This window comes from Salmo salar, chromosome ssa13 (assembly GCF_905237065.1).
Source record: "Salmo salar chromosome ssa13, Ssal_v3.1, whole genome shotgun sequence".
Classification (NCBI taxonomy): Eukaryota; Metazoa; Chordata; class Actinopteri; order Salmoniformes; family Salmonidae; genus Salmo; species Salmo salar.
The window spans coordinates 28,420,227-28,434,408 of NC_059454.1; the positions used below are offsets into that span (position 1 = coordinate 28,420,227).

At 41.9% G+C, this 14,182-nt stretch overlaps 1 protein-coding gene across 2 annotated transcripts in view; it reads left to right on the forward strand.

The window, feature by feature from the left end:
* The first annotated feature begins 741 nt into the window (after positions 1-741).
* LOC106566805 (intermediate filament family orphan 2) overlaps positions 742-14,182 on the forward strand; it is a 29,200-nt gene continuing 15,759 nt past the window's right edge. The window contains exons 1-2 of one of the 2 annotated variants that reach the window (XM_014135221.2): positions 742-1,917; positions 12,186-12,246. In XM_014135221.2, coding sequence (XP_013990696.1) covers positions 1,358-1,917; positions 12,186-12,246 — 621 coding nt within the window. In that variant the 5' untranslated portion in view covers positions 742-1,357. The remainder of the gene's footprint in view (positions 1,918-12,185; positions 12,247-14,182) is intronic. The other variant, XM_014135220.2, reaches the window with a different exon arrangement.

Here is a 14,182-nt window from a genome sequence, read left to right on the forward strand (position 1 = left end):
TCTCACCAGATGGGTATCAGTGCATTCGGAAAGTATTCAAAACCTTTTCACTTTTCCCACATTTTGTTACATTACAGCCTATTCTAAAATTGATTAAATAGTTTTTCCCCCTCATCAATCAATTTAAGAATGATGGAGGCCACGGTGTTATTGGGGACCTTCAATGCTGCATAAATGTTTTGGTACTCTTCCCCAGATCTGTGCCTCGACAAGATCCTGTCTCGGAGCTCTACGGCCAATTCCTTCTACCTCATGGCTTGGTTTTTGCTTTGACATGCACTGTCAACTGTGGGACCTTATATAGACAGTTGTGTCTTTTCAAATAATGTGCAATCAATAAAATTTACCACAGGTGGACTTCAATCAAGTTGTAGAAATATCTCAAGGATGATCAATGGAAACAGGATGCACCTGAGCTAAATGTCGAGTCTCATAGCAAAGGCTCTGAATACTTATGTAAATAAGGTACTTCTTTTTTATATACATACATTTTGAAAAATGTATACACCTGTTTTCGCTTTGTCATTATGGGGCATTGTGTATAGATTGATGAGGATTTTTTTATTTATTTAAACAATTTTAGATTAAGGCTGTAACGTAACAAAATGTGGAAAAAGGGAAGGGGTCTGAATACTTCCCGAATGCACTGCACATACATACATGCATACATAGCAGGATAAATTAGTTGACCAGATAACTTTGATAAACAATCAGAAATAACTATTGATTTTCTGGTTCGTTAGGAAATCTAAAGTTAGTTAAGCTTGAATGGGCATGTTCTAAACATATCTTTCTAAAAATAAACACATTTATTTCAGAATATTCAGGCAAGTTATCTGGCGGGCGGGTGGGGCGTGTTTTCATTTGGCTGTAACATAATACCAGTAATAGGGACAGAGCCTTGATTTCAGGCGTATTCGGCAACTCACTGGGACGACTCTATCAAAAAGGATGGGCGGCGCAGGAGAAATGAATGAAGGCGAATGACTTTGCAAAAACTAGTTAAAATATCCGCAGCAATACAGAGAAGGTGCGCAGGCTACATAGCGTCCTTAACTATTTTGCATGGAGATGCATTCGCCATTAACAAGAGCATCATGAAGAAGGTGACATACGGCGTTTATCTTTATGTCGAGTCTACATTCCTACATTGTCCAAGATGACACAATGACAAGGCGTTCACAGCAATGGTTGCGAGATTTGTAGTCGCATAAGCTCATTTCAAAGAATCACATCATCGCCGACCGCGTATTTTTACGGCAGGGCGCGGGTGAAAAATACAGTAGGCCTAGGAGTAACAGGCTAATTGAAGTTGACCAGTTAAGCCCCTCGGAATACCGTGGCGATTTGTTATTTAATGTATTGCCCATTTAACGCAAACGAAATGATGAATTCGATGGCTTTTGCTGAGGGTTCGCAATCTCCGGGTGCCGCTGGGGTTCCCGTTGGAGCGCCAGCGTCCGGTACTAGTGCTAGGGTGTCTAGTGCCCTACGGACCGATTTGGGTTCCAATATTCATGCCTTGAAAACACTTAACCTGCGATTTAGATGTTTCCTAGCTAAAGTTCATGAATTGGAGCGTAGAAACAAGTTGTTAGAAAATCAACTACTGCAAGCATTAGAGCAATCCCGCTACAGAGCGTACTTCAGCCGAGAACAAACAACCCAAACGGGCTCTTTGGACCTGTCTCTGGCTGGGTACCAGCCACGGGTAAGCCCACCAGGTACGATATGGAACTACACCCACACGAGGTTTGGGGACCGACTCGAGACTAGGCTCCACAGCCCCAGGATGTCATGGATGCAGGCAGATGGTGTTGATGTTGGAGTTCAAGTCGATACCGTCACACCTGAACTGCGAGCCCTGTACAATGTGTTGGCTAAAATCAAGAGAGATAGAGACGAGTACAGAAAAAAGTAAGTGATGTCACTTTCAATTAACACTTTACATTTTTAAGTTGTCAAGAAAACTTTTGCAAAGATACAATCAATCAAGTCATTCAGAACAAGCCATCGCACAATCTTATCCAAGTGTCTGACAAATGTTGTTTTTACTTATTTGGCAGATTGTTGAGGAACTCGTTGACTTTGAACTTGGTGAGAAGTTGTTGATAGGTTGTTGACAAGTTCTTGTTTGCATTGTATTTACATACACATTCTAGCAACCTTGTGTTCAGAGGTTGCAGCCCCTTGGGCTAATGCTTAATAAGGTGTTGGGCTGATGGTCGCAGGGACCCAGGTTCAAGTTCTGCTTGGGCTACCCTTTGAATTCGCTACACTGGTGTCAGAAGTGAGATGGCACTGTCGGGAATCCAATGTAAGTTGTCTCATTGTTATGGGTGCAAGGGATTTGTGAGAGTGAAGTGCAGGATGTGCTTTGCTTTCTGAAATAAGGCCGGTTGTTACCTTACAACACCTAGTGATCTTGTCACGAGGTTGACGACCCTTCCACCCCACTCCCGTTGTAACTTTTGTAACTTGAGTGTTTCTACACTCAGTTTTGAACAGTAATGACTAGTGCCTCTAAGGTTTGAATCTGTCATTTCTTACCCACGCCATTACATCACAATGTACTAGAGCAGTGGTTCCCAAACGTTTTATAGTCCCATACCTCTTCAAACATTCAACCTCCAGCTGTCTACCCCCTCTAGCACCAGGGTCAGCGCACTCTCAAATGTTGTTTTTTGACATCATTGTAAGCCTGCCACACACACAAACTATACGATACATTTATTAAACATAAGAATGAGTGTGAGTTTTTGTCACAACCCGGCTCGTGGGAAGCGACAAAGATCTCTTAGGACCAGGGCACCGAGAATCCACTCTCACATAGGTACGTGGTTGCAAAGGGCATCAGTGTCTTAACAGCATGATTTGCCAACGCAAGACACTCTGAGCACAGCCCTATCCAGAAATCTGGCAGTAGCTTCTGATTAAATTCAATTTTCACAGAACCGCTTGTTGCAATTTCGATGAGGCTCTCTTGTTCAGATATCGGTAAGTGGACTGGAGGCAGGGCATGAAAGGGATAATGAATCCAGTTGTTTGTGTTGTCCGTTTTGGGAAAGTACCTGCGTAATTGCTCACCCAGCTCACTCAGGTGCTTCGCTATATAACATTTGACATTGTCTGTAAGCTTGAGTTAATTTGCACACAAAAAAATCATACAATGATGGAAAGACCTGTGTGTTGTCCTTGTTAATGAAGTCAGAGAAGAGCTCCAACTTCTTAATCATAGCCTCAATTTTGTCCCGCGTATTGAATATAGTTGCGGAGAGTCCCTGTAATCCTAGATTCAGATCATTCAGGCAAGTAAAAACATCGCCCAGATAGGCCAGTTGTGTGAGAAACTCGTCATCATGCAAGTGGTCAGACACGTGAAAATGATGGTCAGTAAAGAAAACTTTAAGCTCGTCTCTCAATTTAAAAAAACCTGTCAATACTTTGCCCCTTGATAACCAGTGCACTTCCGTATGTTGTAAAAGTGTTACATGGTTGCTGCCCATATCATTGCATAGTGCAGAAAATACAGAGAGTTCAGGGGCCTTGCTGTAACAAAGTTAACCATTTTCACTGTAGTGTCCAAAACGTCTTTCAAGCTGTCAGGCATTCCCTTGGCAGCAAGAGCCTCTCGGAGGATGCTGCAGTGTACCCTAGTGGCGTCAGGAGCAACTGCTTGCTTGTGCGTTACCACTCCATCTCCCTCTCATGGCTTTTGCTCCATCAGTACAGATACCAACACATCTTGACCACCAAAGTCCATTTGATGTCACAAAGCTGTCCAGCACTTTAAAAATATCCTCTCCTGTTGTCCTGGTTTCCAGTGGTTTGCAGAAGAGGATGTCTTCCTTAATTGACCCCTCATAAACGTAACGGACATATACCAGGAGCTGTGCCAGGCCCGCCACGTCTGTTGACTCGTCCAGCTGTAACGCATAGAATTCACTGGCTTGTATGATAAGCAGTAATTGTTTCAAAACATCTCCTGCCATGTCACCGATGCGGCGTGAAACAGTGTTGTTTGATGGAGACATTGTATAGTTTTGTTTTGCCTTTTCCCCCAGCATTCCCCCAGTCATATCCGTGGCAGCAGGAAGAATGAAGTCCTCCACAATAGTATGGGGCTTGCCTGTCCTAGCCACTTGGTAGCTCACCATATAAGATGCTTCTATACCCTTCTTATTAATGGTATCTGTTGCTTTTATACATGTCTTACTACTCGAAAGTCGTCTTAATTCTCGGTCAAAAAACTATGTGGCTTATTTTTCAAATTGGTATGTTTTGTTTCATCAAGTTGTGATAGTACTTTTGCACACACTGTGGCTGAGGAAAGGCACTACTCCCAATACAAGTGAACCCCAAATCAATGTAGTTCTCATCATATTTGCTCCTCTTCGATGGTCCAACGTCCCTGTCTGTTGTTCAGTGCTTTCCCGTTGTAAGGGGTCAGTAGCTCTTCCCCTGCATCAGATTCACAACTGTCAGTGTCCATGCTAGCTGGGCTAACAACATATAGAATTACTGATGCTAGCATTGGATGTGCTAGTGGAAGCAGAACAACTTGTGTCGTCGACATGTGCAGGTTTAGTACTGTTGGTTGTAGCAGTACTACCAGTAGAGCTGGTATGTGTCTCTGGGGTGGCTGGAGTTAATTTATATAATTATTTTTTATACAATTATAGTTGATTCCAAGTTTTTAATAATGTGAAGTTAGGATAGCCTGAACATGAGAAAGTTGGATTGGTGTCTCTAGCTTGAACGGTTCAAGAGTTACTGTTAGTGAGTCATTTTCTAATGGTGAGGACCGACACTGGAGACGAGAAGGAAGTACAGGGAGTGAACATTTAATGAAACACGGACAGCATCTGGACAGGGGAAAACAAAACAACAATAATGCTGACACGGCTCTAACCGAGGAACAGACAGATAGGAGGGGCAATCAACAAGGTAATGGAGTCCAGGTGAGTCCAATGAGTGCTGATGCGCGTAATGATGGTGACAGATGTGTGTGATGAAGGGCAGCCTGGCGCCCTCGAGTGCCAGAGAGGGGAAGCGGGAGCAGGTGTGACAGTACTCCTGCCACCCGGCGTCCCACCTGGGCGAGCCTGATGGGCCGGCCAAGGCATGGCGCTAGACTAGCCGGCTGAGGCGTGGGAGCCCGACGATTCGGCTGAGGCGTGGGAGCCCGACGATTCGGCTGAGGCGTGGGAGCCCGACGATTCGGCTGAGGCGTGGGAGCCCGACGATTCGGCTGAGAGGGGAAGCGGGAGCAGGCGTGCCGATAATAATTTATGCAAATGTTTATAGTTATTGTTGATCAAAGTGTTTTAAGAATTGGAAGTTAGGATAGCCGGAACATGAAGAAGATCGTTTAGTATCGCTAGTTTAAACGGTTTAAGAATTACTTTTGGTAAGTTGTCCTTTGTCAAGTTGGCTGGATGTCCTACCATACCCCGTTCAAAGGCACTTAAATATTTTGTCTTGCACATTCACACTCTGAATGGCACACATACACAATCCATGTCTCAATAGTCTCAAGTCTTAAAAATCCTTATTAAACCTGTCTCGTCCCCTTTATCTACACTGAATGAAGTGGATTTAACAAGTGACATCAGTAAGGATCAAAGCTTTCACCTGTTTAAGTTATTGTCCTGCTGAAAGGTGAATTCGTCTCCCAGTGTCTGTTGGAAAGCAGACTGAACCAGGTTTTCGTCTTGGATTTTGCCTGTGCTTAAGCTTTATTCCATTTATTTTTATCCTAAAAAACTCCCTTGTCCTTCCGATGACAAGCATACCCATAACATGACAGCCACCACCATGCTTGAAAATATGAAGAGTGGTGCTCAGTGATGTGTTGTTGGATTTGCCTCAAACATCACACTTTGTATTCATGACATAAAGTTAATTTCTTTGCCACATTTTTTGCAGTTTTACTTTAGTTCCTTATTGCAAACAGGATGCATGTTTTGGAGTATTTATATTATGTACAGGCTTCCTTCTTTTCACTCTGTCATTTGGGTTAATATTGTGGAGTAACTACAATGTTGATCAATCCTGTGTTTTCTCCTATCACAGCCATTATACTATAACTGTTTTAAAGTCACCATTGGTGAAATTCCTTCCTCTCTGGCAACTGAGTTAGGAAGGACACCTTTATCTTTGTAGTGACTGGGTGTATTAATACACGATCCAAAGTGTAATTAATAACTTCACCATGCTCAAAGGGATATTCAATGTCTGCTTTGTTATTTCTACCCGTCTGCCAATCGGTTCCCTTCTTTGCGAGGCATTGGAAAACCTCCCTGGTCTTTGTGGTTGAATCTGTATTTGAAATTTACTGCTCGACTGATGGACCTTACAGATAATTGTGTGGGGTACAGAGATGAGGTAGTCATTCAAAAATCATCTTAAACACTATTATTACACAGTGTCCATGCAACTTATTATGTGACTTGTTATGCACATTTTTACTCCTGAACTTATTTAGGCTTGCCATAACAAAGGGATTGAATACTTATTGACTGAAGACATTTCAGCTTTTCATTTTTGTATTAATTTGCACAAATTTCTAAAAACATAATCCCACTTTGACATTATGGGGTATTGTGTGTAGGCCTGTGACAGCAAATCTCAATCCATTTGAAATATTAACTTAATGTGTTAAAAGTCAAGGGGTGTGAATACTTTCTGAAGGAACTGTAAGTCTATGTCACTTTTAAATATTGTTGTAGTACAAAAAGTATAAATACTCAACAACCAAAAAATGATCATGCAATCTAAGTTGGGGCAGTCCACACATTTGGAAGTTGTTTTCGTGTTAATAGCTTTGGTCGTTTAAGCACTAGAGCGTGGGGAAGAAATCAAATACTAATAATAATATGAGTATGTCAGAAATCTAGAGTTGCCTCCTGAGTGGCGCAGCGGTCTAAGGCACTGCAGTGCTTGAGGTGTCACTACAAATCCGGGTTTGATCCTGGGATCAATAAGGCGACGCATAATTGGCCCAGCGTCATCCGGGTTAGGGGAAGGTTTGGCCGGCTGGTATTGTCTTGTCTCATCATGCTCTAGCTACTCCTGTGACGGGCCGGGTGCATGTATGCTAACACGGTTGTCAGTTGTACGTGTTTCCTCCGACACATTGGTGCGGCTGGCTTCCGGGTTAAGCGAGCAGTGTGTCAAGAAGCAGTGCAGCTTTGCAGGGTCGTGTTTCGGAGGACACGTGGCTCTCAACCTTTGCTGCTCCTGAGTCCATATGGGAGTTGCAGCGATGGGACAAGACTGTAACTACCAATTTGATACCACGAAATTGGGGAGAAAAAGGGCAAAAAAATTATAATAATACAATAAAAAATGTAATCTAGAGTTGTGCATTAATTTGCATGCACACCTAATTAAGCAAGTATGCATTATGATAAGGTACTTACTGTTGAATGAACACACACGTACAAAGTTATTATAATCGGTAAGGAAACAAAGGCAAGGTGCGCCAGTGGGAAATGTGCTGCTGCACTCAACAAGTTTAGTCAGATTCTGACCGTAGAATATGCAAATGTCTGCATGCACAGAACAGGTGAGTGAAGTAGCACCCAGAATGGCAGTGAATATTGTACAACAGGTATTTGACTTTGTCACTCATCCAGGTTTAGTTGCATGTTGTTTCACTCCACACTGACCCATGCTTCCTCTGATCGGTGTGGAATAATATAACAGTGTAGGAGGAGGCCCAACCCAATGGAGGCCACTGTTGGGCTCAAGTGCTCCTTGCCCTGTCGTTCTCTAGTGGAATGCATTGTCAGGGTTATTTAGCTCTGGGTTGGAATTCCAGTGCTAACGTAACGCACATGTTTATATTTCAAATAATATCTATTCATTAAAGCATTAGAGACACAGACACACACAGGTGGATTAACCACGTTGAATTGAATATCATTTATTTGGGTAAAAACATTTAGGCCTACAACAAGATGTACATTGTATTCCCAGAGGACAGCAGTTAAAAGTATTAAATAAAACATTTGTTTCCAAAGTGGTCCTCGACGGTAAAAACGTAAGATATTATGAAAGAGGGGCCTCTTATTTTCCTTCTGTGTGCTTCTGAAAATTCAAAACTTATTTACCAATGAGTGTTCATGGTCGATTTCTCTCAAAGCGCCCGTCAATAAGAGTAACCAGGATAAAGGTCCAATTTATAAACCTGGATTGTGGAATACTAGCTATTATGCAATGCATGGGCATTCATCAATCTAATTTCTGACATAACTGTATGGGCTATCAAACCATTGTCATATGACGTGCCAAACTGAACATGATTTCTAAATGGCATATATTTATTCATTTATTAACTAGGGCTTCATTCGCATTTGATTGTTTGAAGTTTTGGGGCCACATGTACTTCAGAGTTATGGTGTGTTCCACTCGTTAACTTTGTAAGGCTTTAACAAGGGCCCATTGTTTCAACAACCAGAGAAGGCTGTGTTTTAAAAAGAAAGAACGCTGACTTGGATGACAAAGTGTTATTATGACTGCTACCAATGTTAGGTTTGTATGGTCAGCCACTTATTATTTGAAAAAGAGGGCATTGGAGTGGAATTGGCAGCCTGTGACCAGTGAATTTCAGGTTCAAAGTTCAACATTTTTTTTACACTTGATGTTGTACCCTTAAATAAAACAAATGTATGAAGCTTGTTGATATTCATCAGGATTAAAATGGCCTCAACACTTTTCAAGCAACTGAATTTGAATGTTTCACTCTGTGTTTCACCCCATTTCACTCTGTTTCAAAATGTATCCCTAATGAACGAGACCCTGATCAGGGACCACATAGGGACCTCTGACCTGGTTACTATAACACCCCATACAAACTATCTGATGACTGCTTCCTCAGAATTAATCCCATATTCTTCCAAAAAGGTGTAGCCTATATTGTATTGGTTGAAATGATCAATTAGCGGATGGAAATATTACAGACTGTGGCTTTAAGAGTGACCTTCCCCATTCTAACCCACCAATGTCCCATCCTTATCCATGGATGGTGGTATTAGGGATGGGTGTGTTGTTGTTTTGCTACTGTCAGGGGAGTCTAGCCAGCACTGCATCCTGGCTCCTGGCACAAGGACCTGCCTCCTAATGGGATTGTTGTGTGCCTGTGTAACCACCCCCTCTGCTCCCTGCCCCAAGCCGTCCTGCAGAGAGAGATGGAGAGTGCACTTCTTAATTCAACCCCCATCCTATTTTGGTGTCTTTGTGAGTCACCAAATACATTAAAAAGAGAAAAGCGATCTGTCCGGAATATTCTATCGGTAGAATGCTTTATATCACGTTCCATCTACTTTGATAATGAATGTTTCTGATAGTCATATCAGCTTAGCTTGTGCTGAAGCTTGTACCTTTTTTGAACTACAGTTTTGACCAAGCTAGCTTACATACTAAGGAAGAGTGAGTGGATGGATGGGTGGCAGTAAAACAATACGGCTCTTAGTTATAAGGAGCTGCTTTTTCTAGACAATGACATCCCCTTTCATTGCTCCAGTTCGTCAAGCCTTCCTGTCTTTTTTATACCTTTTGAAAATCTGTAGCCTGGAGCAGAACATTGGTTTAACTGACCACTCAAAATCTGCTGGCAAAAGTGGCAAAAAAAAGTACCCTCTAGCATGAAATCCCCAAAGGCAACTTTGCAGATCAAAAAGAAAACTATTAGCTTAATTTTGTGTTAATAGTAACACTTTCTTTGAAGATGGTATATGAAACTGTATCATTGAGGTCAAAAAGCCTTTGCTAAATTAGCATGGTGGAACTATGTAGTTCAGTTGGTAGAGCATAGCTCTTGCAACGCCAGGATTGTGAGTTAAATACCCTCTTGGGCCACCAACATAAAAATGTATGAATGTGTGGTATTAAGTCGCTTTGGAAAAAAATGTCTGCTAAATGGCATGTATAAGTAAGCATATCCATGTTGACAAGTTAAAAACAGCCTTGGTGTTTTTGGATTAGATACTGTACATCCTCTAAATTTAGCCCCAAGGTTTTTCAATTTTGGTCACAAGCCTCGGGAACCATAGAGTAAGAGGATACAGGGGTGAATCTCAGTCACAGTCTGACTATATATTAACAGAGTAAATGGCTATCTATCTATGGCTCTGCTCTCCAGAAGGACAAGTCATTATTGAACTGATAAAGGTCTGTGTTACGGCTGTCGAAAGGAGGACCAAAGCGCAGCGTGGTGAGTGTTCATGATAATTATTTAATAATACGAAACACTTTAACAAAAGAAACAAAACGAAAGCCAACAGTTCTGTCAGGTCACATAATACAAAACAGAAAACTACCCACAAAAACCAGGTGGGAAAAGGCTGCTTAAGTATGGCTCCCAATCAGAGACAATGATAGACAGCTGCCTCTGATTGGAAACCATACCCGGCCAAAACATAGAAATAAAATACATAGAATGCCCACCCCATATCACACCCTGACCTAACTAAACAGAGAAACGGCTCTCTCAGGTCAGGGCGTGGCAGTCTGTGTATATAATCTGATATAGAATGATGTCTTGGCCGTGGAGTAAACCTAACTGATGTGTAAACGAGAAAGAGAGAGAGAGAACTGCATTTTAGGCTGTAACGACACACTGATGTAATTGAATCAATAGGTGATTCTTGGCTATTCTTGTTCCGTTAGCATATGTGGCAGTGGCAACCCCTCTCCTGATGCTTCAAAGTATTGTGGGGTCATTGAGTCCATGTCAGTGAGATTGTGCCCGTTTCCTTGTCCACTTTGTAGTGTTCCTCGAAAGAGAGCCACTGTTCTCTATTTGTCTGAGTATCCAAGGATGAATGTCTAGCAAGTGACGTCTATGAGGGCATTATGTTGAAACATTCAAATAAAATGTTTAAGAACATTCAATCAAATGTTGGCATTGGGTAACTGAGCAAATACAGTACAACTACCCACACCGTTTCACTTTTATTCTCCCAATCGCTGTAAGTAATCTTTGCCCACAGGGTGGTAAATGGTTATAGCATATAGAACAGTCCAATGATATTTGCTTAGTGACCCTAAAGGCTTTTATATCTCTCTAAGTCTAATTAAGCTGCTGTCATCACTGTCCATACAGGGCTTAGACTGATATAAAAGCATACACTACCGTTCAAAAGTTTGGGGTCACTTAGAAATGTCATGGTTTTAGAAAGAAAAACACATTTAAAATAACATCAAATTGATCAGAAATACAGTGTAGACATTGTTAATGTTGTAAAAGACTATTGTAGCTGGAAACAGCTGATTTTTTAAAAATGGAATATCTACGTAGGCGTACAGAGGCCCATTACCAGCAACCATCACTCCTGTGTTCCAATGGCACGTTGTGTTAGCTAATCCAAGTTTATCATTTTAAAAGGCTAATTGATCATTAGAAAACCCTTTTGCAATTATGTTAGCACAGCTGAAACTGTTGTGCTAATTAAAGAAATACAACTGGCCTTCTTTAACAAGTTGAGTATCTGGAGCATCAGCATTTGTGGGGTTGATTACAGACAAAAAATGTCCAGAAACAAAGCACTTTCTTCTGAAACTCGTCAGTCTATTCTTGTTCTTAGAAATGAAGGAAATGCCATGCAAGAAATTGCCAAGAAACTGAAGATCTTGTACAACGCTGTGTACTACTCCCTTCATAGAACAGTGCAAACTGGCTCTTAACAGAATAGAAAGAGGAGTGGAAGGCCCCGGTGCACAACTGAGCAAGAGGACAAGTACATTAGTGGCTAGACGCCTCACAAGTCCTCAACTGGCAGCTTCATTAAATAGTACCCGCAAAACACCAGTCTCAACGTAAACAGTGAAGAGGCGACTCCGGGATGCTGGCCTTCTAGGCAGAGTTCCTCTGTCCAGTGTCTGTGTTCTTTTGCCCATCTTAATCTTTTATTTTTATTGGCCAGTCTGAGATATGGCTTTTTCTTTGCAACTCTGCCTGTGTGTGTGTTTTTTAGTTTTACTATCCTTGTGAGGACTTCTGGTATTTCGCTGGTCCCCACAAGGAAAAAGGCTATTTTAGGGTAAAGGGTTATTGTTACAATTAGGGTTAAATTTAGAATTAAGGTTAGGGAAAAAATGATTTTGAATGGGAATCAATTGTTTGGTCCCTACAAGGATAGTAAAACAAACGTGTGTGCTGTGTGTGTGATGTGTTCCAGATGGGAGGAGGAGCTGTCTAAGCGCCAGCAGATGGAGGCCATGGTGGAGACACTACAGGAGGTGAGAGCTCATCTCTGCCATCTTAAATCATCATACCCATACCACTCTCCCTCTTCAAGCGCACTGCATCCCAGTACTGTGTCTTTTCTCCTGAAGTATCTAGGCGTGGGCTGGACTAAAGGGAGTTTCCAACATATTTCTTATACCAGTCATTTCCTTTCAAATCCAAAGTTCAAAAGGCATTGTCCATAAAGGGACAATCCATGAAAGGAAGTGAAAAAGTGCACACTCTGGGACAAAATACAGATTCTTGGGATACAGGCTCAGCCTCTGTGTTAGAGGTCTTCACAGGTCCACCTGAAGCCAAATACCCAGGTTCAAAATTCTAACTTTTGCCTCAGGCCCGGGTTGGGTCCAGTTTGATTGTCATCGGGTCTTGGGTCTATGTAACTATAGACCCGAGTGGACCCGACCACGGCTCTGCATAGCATATAGCATATTTATTTTACGCTAATAAGGGAATTTATTTCTTTACTGAAGGCCTAGCCAAAATATAAAGACCTTTTCGTTAACCAGAAGAGCAACTTGTCTAATATATATTTTTTTTAAATGTCACTCGGGTCTAATCGGGTCTGGTCTAGACGGGTCTATGTCTGATTGTTCTTGGGTCCATTCGGGTCCTGGTCCCTCTTTTTTATGATAGGGTCTGTTCAGGTCTGGGTCTGATTGTCCTCCAACGTTTTGGACCCGATGCAGGAACAGCTCGACTCTGTCATGTTTGTGGGTGTTTTGCATGACTACCAGTAAGTTACCTATTCAGGAATTGTGATAACTTGTTATCTCCGGATGCCTCTGACATAAGTGTTCCCGTGTGGCTCAGTTGGTAGAGCAGGGTGCTTGCAACGCCAGGGTTGTGGGTTTGATTCCCACGGGGGACTTGTATGGAGAAAATGTATCCACTCACTACTTTAAGTTGCTCTGGATAAGTGTGCCTGCGAAATTACTAAAATGTGTGTCTGAATGTTGTTTTACAAAAACAGAATGGGAAAGTTCATGATAGAAAATGGATATGGGTGGGGACAGGTTGGGTTCAGATGCTTTAGTCCCCCTGTGTACATGTTAGTCAGTGGGAACCAATGCTGGGTGTGTTACTGTGTCTTATAACCCCTAAAGACTGAAACACGTTACTCATATAACAAATTTAAAAAGCCAATATGTCACGACTTCTGCCGAAGTCAATGCCCCTCCTTGTTCGGGCGGTGCTCGGCAGTCGACGTCGCCGGTCTTCTAGCCATCGTTGATCCATTTTTCATTTTCCATTGGTTTTGTCTTGTCTTCCTACACACCTGGTTCCAATCCCATTCATTACATGTTGTGTATTAAACCCTCAGTTTCCCCTCATGTCCTTGTCAGAGATTGTTTGTTGTTATGTGCTCGTGTTGCTGGATTGGTGCGTGACGGGTTATTGTACCCATGTTTATTGTATTATGTACGTTGGTTTTGGAGTTTGTTTTTACTTTATTAAACTACTCCAGTTACACCAAGTTTGTTTCTCCTGCGCCTGACTTCCCTGCCACCTACACACATGACGTGACACAATAGCACTGACTCACACTGACTAGCTATGTTTCAACTGTTTCCCACTAGCATTCCAGAATACTTTTATTGGAGCTCTTGGCCCAAAACCCAGAACTCAATCCACTTTGACATTGTTTATGTGATGCATCAAAATAGTGGATTGTAGAGTAGTAAAATGACTTTTCAACATGTTATGCAGACTTTTTCTTGAGAATAGGAATTTAATTGTAATCTTTTCAAGATGTTTTAAGACACATTTTTAAAATGAAAACAAGGGAAAAACATGGAATGAACGCCATCGGGTTTAGAATTAGTGCATGGTTATTCATAAACGTGTAAGAGTTTTTATTGTGCTTCTACATCTGCATTGCTTGCTGTTTGAGGTTTTAGGCTGGGTTTCTGTATAGCACTTTGTGAC